The following is an 8,742-nucleotide window of genomic DNA, read 5'->3' on the forward strand; positions in this document are numbered from 1 at the left end:
CACAGCGAGACTCTGTCTCAAAAATAAATAAATAAAAAATAAAATGAGGTATTTGAGGCTCGGAGAGTGTTGCCCAAGGTGACATGGTGAGCAGAGGTCAGGATACGGACCTGGGCTACCCTACAGGTGTTGTTAAGTTGCTTTCATGTCCTCTCCCACCCCTACTGCAGCTCCCCATGCCGCAATGGCGGGCAGTGCCAGGATGACCAGGGCTTTGCCCTCAACTTCACATGCCGCTGCTTGGTGGGCTTTGTGGGTGCCCACTGTGAGGTGAATGTGGATGACTGCCTGATGAGGCCTTGTGCTAATGGTGCCACCTGCCTTGATGGCATAAACCGCTTCTCCTGCCTCTGTCCTGAGGGCTTTGCTGGACGCTTCTGCACCATCAACCTGGATGACTGTGCCAGCCGCCCATGCCAGAGAGGGGCCCGCTGTCGGGACCGTGTCCATGACTTCGACTGTCTCTGCCCCAGTGGCTATGGTGGCAAGACTTGTGAGCTTGTCTTACCTGTCCCACACCCCCCAACCACAGTGGACACCCCTCTAGGGCCCACCTCAGCTGTGGTGGTACCTGCCACGGGGCCAGCCCCCCACAGCGCAGGGGCTGGTCTGCTGCGGATCTCAGTGAAGGAGGTGGTGCGGAAGCAAGAGGCTGGGCTAGGTGAGCCTAGCTTGGTAGCCCTGGTGGTGTTTGGGGCCCTCACTGCTGCCCTGGTTCTGGCTACTGTGTTGCTGACCCTGAGGGCCTGGCGCCGGGGTGTCTGCCCCCCTGGACCCTGTTGTTACCCTGCCCCACACTATGCTCCAGCGTGCCAGGACCAGGAGTGTCAGGTTAGCATGCTGCCGGCAGGGCTCCCCCTGCCACCTGACTTGCCCCCTGAGCCTGGAAAGACCACAGCACTGTGATGGAGGTGGGGGCTTTCCGGCCCCCTTCCTCACCTCTTCCACCCCTCAGACTGGAGTGGTCCTTTCTCACCACCCTTCAGCTTGGGTACACACACAGAGGAGACCTCAGCCTCACACAAGAAATATTATTTTTTTAATACACAGAATGTAAGATGGGATTTTATCAAATAAAACTATGAAAATGCAAGTGGGCTTCTATGCCATAAAAACCCACCTGGCGTTCCAGATGCAAGAGGGCCAGAGCAGAGGCCTGGTTCTGGGGAAGCCTCAGGATGCTGCCCACCAAGGAGTGATTTCCAAAGAGTAACCCAGGGTGCCCTTTTCCCTTCTGGGGAAGTGTGGAGAGGTAGAGCCCCAGAGGAGAATGTAAACAAGCAGCCAGCACCTCTGTACAGGCCCGGCCTGGATCAGAGAGAGGGGAGAACCCTGCAGGGTGTGGGATTGAGCTCAGCGACCTCCGAGTGAGGCGGAGACTCCCTGCTGGCTGCTCTGCAGCAGCTGCTGGAATAGCGAGTGGGGCTGGTTGCGCAGGGTGGCCGGGGAGTCCAGCTCTACCACTCTCCCCGCTTGTAGCACCAGCACCCGGTCTGAGTTCAGGATCGTGTTGAGCCTGTGACGGGGAAGATGGTCAGTGTAAGGGATAAGGGACAATGACCTAAGTGAGAACACTGACCTGCTTTCCCTCCTCTCTCCTCGGGACACCACAGGTCTGTCCCCATAGGCTTTAGCCCCTGGCTTGGTGCTGGGGAAGGGATTGCAAAGTCCCTCAGATAATGTGCTATAAAGGGCCCTAGGCAGTACCTGAAGAAGGAAGAGCTGAGATTTGAGGGGCAGGATCTCTAAGGCCCTGACCACTGGGGTCCCTGAAAGCAATGGAGGCTCTGGGTGCATGCTACCCCAGTCCCTGATTAGGCTGTCACTGGGTGTTTGCACACCTATGGGCAATGGTCAGCACTGTCTTGTTGGCAAACCGTTTGCAGATGGTCTGCTGGAGCAGCTGGTCTGTCTTCTGGTCCACACTTGCTGTGGCCTCATCAATACACAGGATCTGGAATATGGGAATGCGGTAGGGGACAACAAAGGAGAGGCTGTAGGGTGGGCTGGGCCTGGCCCAAGCAACAGCCCCTACCACACTTTCAGCTCTAAAAGGAAAATGAACTTGGTCCCCTAAAACCTCTCCGGACTCCACCTCCCCACCCCCTTGCCCCCCGCCTCCTTCCTGGCCCTCTCTATTGTCGCTTTCTCTCACCTTACCTTGGCATCTGTGAGGAGAGCCCTGGCCAGACACAACAGCTGCCTCTGCCCAAGAGATAAGCTCCGGCCCCCCTCACCCAGCTCACCATCCAGACCACCTGCAAGGAAAGCATCTTCACTGCAGGGCCCAGGCCCTCCCTGCCCTCTTCTTGCTCTAGGGTAAGGCTCCAGCACTCACCCATGGAGGTAATCACCTCACTCAGGTGGCACTGTTCCAGGGCCTGCCACAAAGCCCTGTCCTTATGTAGGCCCCGGGGATCCAGGTTTTCTCGAACAGTCCCACTGAACAAAAAGGGCTCCTGGGGGATGATAGCCAGCTGGGATCTGGGGGACAATGACATGGAGTCCAGCGGTTGGAGATGTAGCCACTTCTGCTCCCAGCTCAGTTTCTGACTACAGGACTAGTACCGCCATGAAAGCCTGGGGATGAGACCTGAACATAACCCCACTCTGCTCCCCACCAAATGATCCGCTAGCAGCTGGGTACCTAGAACTGTGCCAATGCTATAAGCAATACCAAAGAAACCAAAGGCTGGACTCTGTCCTCAAGGAGCCTACATTTCACAGAGGTGTACACACACAAACCAGAGAAAACAAATGGGCTAAACTGTGTGGCACTGACTCCAGGGGCAGCAGTGGCTACGCAGGGAATGACCAGAGCGAATGAAAGGGCAGGTGACACTTCAAGGTTGGAGTGGGCCTATAATTGGGTCCTGAAGACATGGTGGAGCTATAAGGTAGGGCCACCACAGCTTAGAAGAGAAGGCAGAAGAGGCAGGCCTAGGGCTTTAGGATACAGCTTCCCTACCTTTTCCATGTCACTGTACTCACAGAAAATGATATTAGGTTGACCTGAGGGTAGAGAAGGGGTGTATACCCTCCAGTGGGGCCACCTGAAGCCAAGGGCAACTGGTTCAGGTCTCAAGCTGTCCGAAGCACTGCCTGCTGAGCCTGAGGGCTCAGGGGATCAGTATCTTGGGGCACAAGAGTGGAGGATGTGTGGTGGGAAGTACAAGATGCAGCTGGAAAGGTGGCCTGGGTCAGGGCAAGGACGACCTTGAGATCAGCAGCCATGAATCTGGACCTGGGCACTAGGAGTTCTCTGTCCTCGCCCGCTCATCCTGTCCTCCATTTCAGCCCCTTGATCAGCCCTAGTTGCCCTGAGTTTATATAAAGCCTTCCTAGCTGTGCCCTCCTCTAAGTGCTAGTAGTTCTGGTTCCCCCTTCCCCCTCCCAAGTCCATTTCCCCCAGACCTGAGCTGGGCCAGCTCCAGCTGGCTGATGTCCACGCCATCCAGCAGCACTCGCCCTGAACTGGGCTCTAGCAGCCGGAAGAGCACCAACAACAGGGAGGACTTGCCGGAGCCCGTGCGGCCCACGATGCCCAACTTCTCTCCAGGCTGCACGCAGAAGGTCACTCCATCCAGGGCATTCGGCAGCCCTGGCCGGTACGCCAACACCACGTCCTGGAACTCCACGCCCCCCTGGGTCAGCCAGCTGGTGCCCAACTGGTGGGGTCCATGGGCGGGAGATAGAGTGGAAGAGGGAGATGGGGGAGATGAGGAGCAATGGTGAGGCGGGGAGAATAATGAGAAATGAACAGTGTGAGAGGAAAGGTGAGAGAATAAGAGATGGGGAAGAAGGGACATGGTGGAGAATTGTGGTCATCATGAAGAGAGGTTATGGGAGCTGAGAAAGATGGGTGGGTAAAAGGAAAGATATTGCGGGGGAGGCTGGGGCCTTCAGGGTTCCAGAGCTTTGGTCTGGGGTCGGGGTACAGGCCCACCTGCAGTGGCTGGCCCTGGGGTTCCTGGGGCAGGTCACAGGAGTACTCTTCCAGCCGCTCAACGCTTACCAGCATGGCCTCCGTCTGTGTGAAGCTGCTCACCAGGCCTGAGAGCAGGCCCGTCAGGGACAGGGCATAAGACAGCGACAGGCCCACCAGCCCTGGGGGAGAGGATAACAGCTGCTGGGAGAGCTTGGACACTGGGATGTGTATGGGAGACTCCCCAAGCTGTGGACTGCGGGCATTTAAAGGAAGCAACAGAGGCTGGGCGCGGTGGCTCACGCCTGTAAACCCAGCACTTTGGGAGGCCGAGGCAGGTGGATCACAAGGTAAGGAGTTTGAGACCAGCCTAGCCAACATGGTGAAACCCGTCTCTACTAAAAATACAAAAATTAGCCAGGCGTGGTGGTGCGCGCCTATAATCCCAGCCACTCAGGAGGCTGAGGCAGGAGAATCGCTTGAACCTGGGAGGAAGAGGAAGAGGTTGCAGTGGGCTGAGATTGTGCCACTGTACTCCAGCCTGGGCAACAGAGCAAGACTCCATCTCAAAAAAACAAAAACAAAAACAAAAACAAAAAAGGAAGCAACAGAGAAGCAGGAGGGTGACAGGATCTAGCCTGGAGCACAAGAGGCTGGATGCAGGGCACAGGGTGGGCATGGAGAAGCTGGGAGGGATGGCATGTGGGAGACTGAAGCGGGCTGGGGCAGTGTGGTGGGGACGGGGTGAAAGCAGGAAAGGGACTGAGACCAGCAGCTCAGAAAACTAATTCTAGTCCCCGAGCCACCACCACCTGGGGACTGTCACTCAACTCCAAATGGGGGTGATGATGATAATCATGATACACCCTCACAGGGAACCCTGGGTGGGAGGCAAAAATGTTGGGGGGACGGTGCAGGGAGAGATCTGGGAGAAGGGTGGACTAACTTGTGGGTGAGGTAGGGGTGAGGGGTCCTGGGTGGCACCTGGGTTAGCAAGGCCCTGCTGGTGCTGCACCAGGGCAATGCCTGCGATAGCGCTGACCACTGCTGCCCCCATGAGCTGTAGCCGAATGTCCAGCCACTGCATTGTGGCACTAGTGGCAAACTGGCACCTCTGGTTTAGCTCAAGGAGTCGCTGGTTCTCCTCCTCAAACCTAGGGAAGGCCAGATGGATGTGAGGCCAGCCACTCCACTGCTGCCCTGAGCCACCCAGCCTCAGGGCCTCCATAGGGAAGGCCCTCTTGAGCAGTTCCTTCTTGGGAGCTGATCTATATACCCACAGGCCTCCCGCAGGGCTGCAGATGCCCCTGTGCTCTTTTAAAGTGGGGGTCTGCTCTGCCTCCCTATCTCCTTCTTCTGTTGCTTTCCTCCTTCCCCACCCCTTGTCCCCAGGAGGGCTGAACCAACCATACCCTGCATATTCCTCTTCTCAGGGGTCTCTCTTTTCCTCTCCCCTCAACACCTCATCCCCCTGGGTTCTGGTTCACACACCTGTAGGTGGCCCCTGCGGCCCGGAGCACAAAGAGGCCAGCTAAGGTATCAGCCAGATGGGTATAGAGTGGAGACAGGGTGAGGCTGCCCAGGCGCCGCAGCTCCCGTGAGGAGGCCCTGTAGTGGCGCTGCACGTGATAGTAGATGATGCTCAAAGGCGGCAGCAGCAGCAGCAGCCAGGGCAGGCCAGAGCCCAGCATGGCCAGGAGCCCCAGCAGGCCTGCTGCGTTGGCCAGGAGGATGTTGAGGATGAAGGGCAGGCTGTCATCCACACAGGCCACATCAGAGGAGAAGCGGTTTAGGATCCGGCCCGTGGGTGTGGCATTGAAGAAAGTCACTGGTGCCTGGGAGAAGCCCGGAGAAGGACGCTGATTGGGCCAGGGCAGAGTCTGACAGAAAAGGGGTTGGTGGGCAGCCCTGGGGGAGGTGGGGTGGAGGGGAAGGCCCAAGATAGAGAATAGGGAAGGACTAAAATATCCCCAGAATTTGGGGGCAGAGAGGAGAGACTGGCAGAGCTTGAGGAAGAATATCCCACGGCAGGAAAGACTCTCCCATCCCCAGTGGAGCCCGAGTATTGGGAGGACACTCCACAGGGCTAGGACTGCGCTCCCCTACCCCCGAGGTCCCAGCCCCTCACCATAAGGACTCGATGCAGCAGGCGTCGATGCAGGGTGGCAGCTGCTTCAAGGGTGCCTGCCGCAAAGAGCACTGCCCGGAGAAGGGTGCAGAGGGAGTTGACACCAGCAATGGTCGCATATACGGTGAGGTAGAAACGGATGTCTGAGGAGCCATTGGGGGCAGCTTTGGGCAGTGGGAACACTGGGGTGCTGGTGGTGAGGAGGGGGCTTAGGTAACCAAAAGTAGGACCACTTGGGGGTCCTTTCTCCTCCCCCATGCCATCTCTCCCACCCTCCAGAAGCCACAGCATCTGGAATACCGGCCCCAACCCTCACTCCCTGCCTGGCAACCACTCTGAGAGCACCAGGCCTACCCCCAGCCCCAGCCACTCACTAGAGGTTTCCGGGGGAAAAGAGGAGCAGTTGCGGAGAGAAGAGCCCTGTAGAAGCTGGGCTGGTGGAGGCTTGCGCCTCTTGGGAGCTATTCTCAGCCTTCAGCTGAGAGATCCAGTGAGAGAGCCACCAGTCAGCAGCGTTCCGCGTGGCTGGGTGGGGATAGGAAGGAAAAAGCTGTAAGAGGCTCCTCTCCCTCGTTCATTCTATTCCAATGCCCCCTTTCTCCGCCCTTGCCTCTGGTTCCTGCCCATCTCCATCCCCCTGGCCTGGCCTTCCCACCCTGCCACTACCCCAATCCTCTCTAGTGTGGGCTTCTCTCATAGGCCGGTCACCCTTCAGCTCTGGGGAGAACAGGATCTCAGACTTGCAGAATGGGAGCTAACCTGGGGGGCAGAATGGAAGCCAGCTATAGAGCACATGCCTCTGGCCCCTGGGCATCTCTCAGAAAGAGAAGTATGGCTTTTGTCCCAGCTGTGACCCATGCTTGGTGAGTCTCTGGGCCTTATAATGATTAGTGCAAGGTAATGGGCACCTGGACAGCATAGCCGTTATGGTGTAAGAGACTCCCAGGCACACTCTCACCTTGCATGAGGAGCAGAGAGAAGAGGATGGCTAAGGCCAAGCCCTGGCCCACAGCCTTCCAGTAAGCTTGGTACACATGCAAGGCCACAGCGCCCTCCTTCTTGCTTTCTTCCTGCAGCAGGCCACCAGATGTGCTCTGCTCCTCCTCCAGCCCCTCCTTTGTTTTCTCTGGGTTTTGTACTGACTGGGCTGTGGCTGTAAGAATCAGGGGTCATGGAGGAATTAAACTTGCAGGGTGCCAGTTGAAAACTCAGTATTTCAGAGGAACGGGCAGCCTTTCTAGACAAAGCTCTACAGTGTGGCAGTGAAAAGCAAGCTCTTTTCTCCCAGTGGGGAGCCATACCTGAGTCAGACTTTTGTCCATTCTCAGTCCAGGCTTTGGGGACAGGTTGTACCAGTGGCAGAATCTCAGAAGGAGGTCCTGGAGGGTAGAAGGGGAGATTAGGAGGGGGCTGTTCTGAGTCTATACTATACCTTTCTCAGTGCGTGTACAGATCCCACCTCCCATCCTCTTAGGTCTCCCTCTCTAAGCCACCCTAGCAGGATACCCCTAGACCTCCAGCAGGACTCTTAGGCTTCCCTCTCTAACCCATCCTGCTCTGGATACCCCTAGACCTCGAGCAGGACTCAAGTCCATCCTTGTAAACTTCGATTCCGACCAGCAGAGAGGGACGAATGTCCCTCCCCGGGAGGACAGCCAGAACTACGCCTGCCATTCTGTCCAGGGTTACTTCTTATTACTGCAGAGCTTTTTCTCATGCTTCACTCAATTCCTAATATCTGGTTGGAGATTCATTTCCTCCTATTTCTCTCCCAGTGAACTTGCAGGTGGTCATGTCCCTCTGCATAAAAATTTTTCAGAGTTAAAAATTTTTGTTTTTACCAAAAGACCATTCTAAACCTGACTCCTTTCTCTTTGAAGATATGAGACTGTTCTCAGAGACCCTGGGCCTCTAAGTTCCCAAGAGCATCCAGTCACAAAGCCCATGAGTCCCAAATACACTGGCATTTCACCAACATGCTCCTTTTCCCTCCTGTTCTCCCAGTTCCTCACACCAGTTCTATGAAGGCAGGAAGCAGCAATGACTGGCTCAGGCCACACACATACAGCAGGTGGCAGACTCTGTACTTCACAATCTCCTGCCATACCTAGGCAGACACCTCCCTCACGCGCGGTTCCTGCCCCCATTACCAGCCTGGATGAGGCGTCCAGCCTCCATTAGCAGCACCACATCAGCCCTTTCCAGGTACTCGGTGCGGTGGGTGCAGAGCAGCCGTGTGCTGTGGCTTAGCACGCCCAGGATGCACCTGTGCAGCAGGTGGTTGGCCACATCTGCATCCACAGCGGCCAGAGGGTCATCGAGGAGATAGAGCTCCTTTTCCTAGAGAGACGTGAGGGTTCTGTGGGCACCAGGACCCAAAGGCTCTCCTGGAAAGATCTCCAAGTGGTCAGAGAAGACAGTTGAGATAAACTCTGGGGGCTACCCCTACACTAGCAGGGAAAGAGGTGAGACCTGAGGGTGGACATCCCTTCAGGCAAGAAAGAACAGCACCCCCAGGGCCAGCACTCAGCTTTCCTAGCTCCCAGGCCCTCAGCCCACATAACGCTTTTTTTTTTTTTTAAAAGACACAGTCACCGGGCGCGGTGGCTCAAGCCTGTAATCCCATCACTTTGGGAGGCTGAGACGGGTGGATCACGAGGTCAGGAGATCGAGACCATCCTGGCTAACA

The 8,742-nt window shown here is 56.6% G+C and overlaps 2 protein-coding genes across 5 annotated transcripts in view; one reads left to right on the top strand and one right to left on the bottom strand.

The window, feature by feature from the left end:
- DLK2 (delta-like 2 homolog (Drosophila)) overlaps positions 1-1,093 on the top strand; it is a 7,046-nt gene extending 5,953 nt beyond the window's left edge. For all 4 annotated transcript variants that reach the window (XM_011960376.1, XM_011960378.1, XM_011960375.1 and 1 more), the window contains one exon: positions 171-1,093. In XM_011960376.1, the coding sequence (XP_011815766.1) occupies positions 171-906 (736 nt within the window). In that variant the 3' untranslated portion in view covers positions 907-1,093. The remainder of the gene's footprint in view (positions 1-170) is intronic.
- The window catches only part of ABCC10 (ATP-binding cassette, sub-family C (CFTR/MRP), member 10), a 26,897-nt gene continuing 19,171 nt past the window's right edge, over positions 1,017-8,742 (bottom strand). The window contains exons 10-22 of the mRNA XM_011960374.1: positions 8,204-8,393; positions 7,355-7,432; positions 7,012-7,206; positions 6,428-6,578; positions 6,054-6,243; positions 5,417-5,760; positions 4,910-5,079; positions 3,947-4,107; positions 3,415-3,668; positions 2,339-2,484; positions 2,161-2,258; positions 1,842-1,954; positions 1,017-1,516 (exon numbers count right to left, since the gene is read on the bottom strand). Of these exons, the coding sequence (XP_011815764.1) occupies positions 1,354-1,516; positions 1,842-1,954; positions 2,161-2,258; positions 2,339-2,484; positions 3,415-3,668; positions 3,947-4,107; positions 4,910-5,079; positions 5,417-5,760; positions 6,054-6,243; positions 6,428-6,578; positions 7,012-7,206; positions 7,355-7,432; positions 8,204-8,393 (2,253 nt within the window). The 3' untranslated portion in view covers positions 1,017-1,353. The remainder of the gene's footprint in view (positions 1,517-1,841; positions 1,955-2,160; positions 2,259-2,338; positions 2,485-3,414; positions 3,669-3,946; positions 4,108-4,909; positions 5,080-5,416; positions 5,761-6,053; positions 6,244-6,427; positions 6,579-7,011; positions 7,207-7,354; positions 7,433-8,203; positions 8,394-8,742) is intronic.

Source organism: Colobus angolensis, unplaced genomic scaffold (genome assembly GCF_000951035.1).
Source record: "Colobus angolensis palliatus isolate OR3802 unplaced genomic scaffold, Cang.pa_1.0 Scaffold51, whole genome shotgun sequence".
Classification (NCBI taxonomy): domain Eukaryota; kingdom Metazoa; phylum Chordata; class Mammalia; order Primates; family Cercopithecidae; genus Colobus; species Colobus angolensis.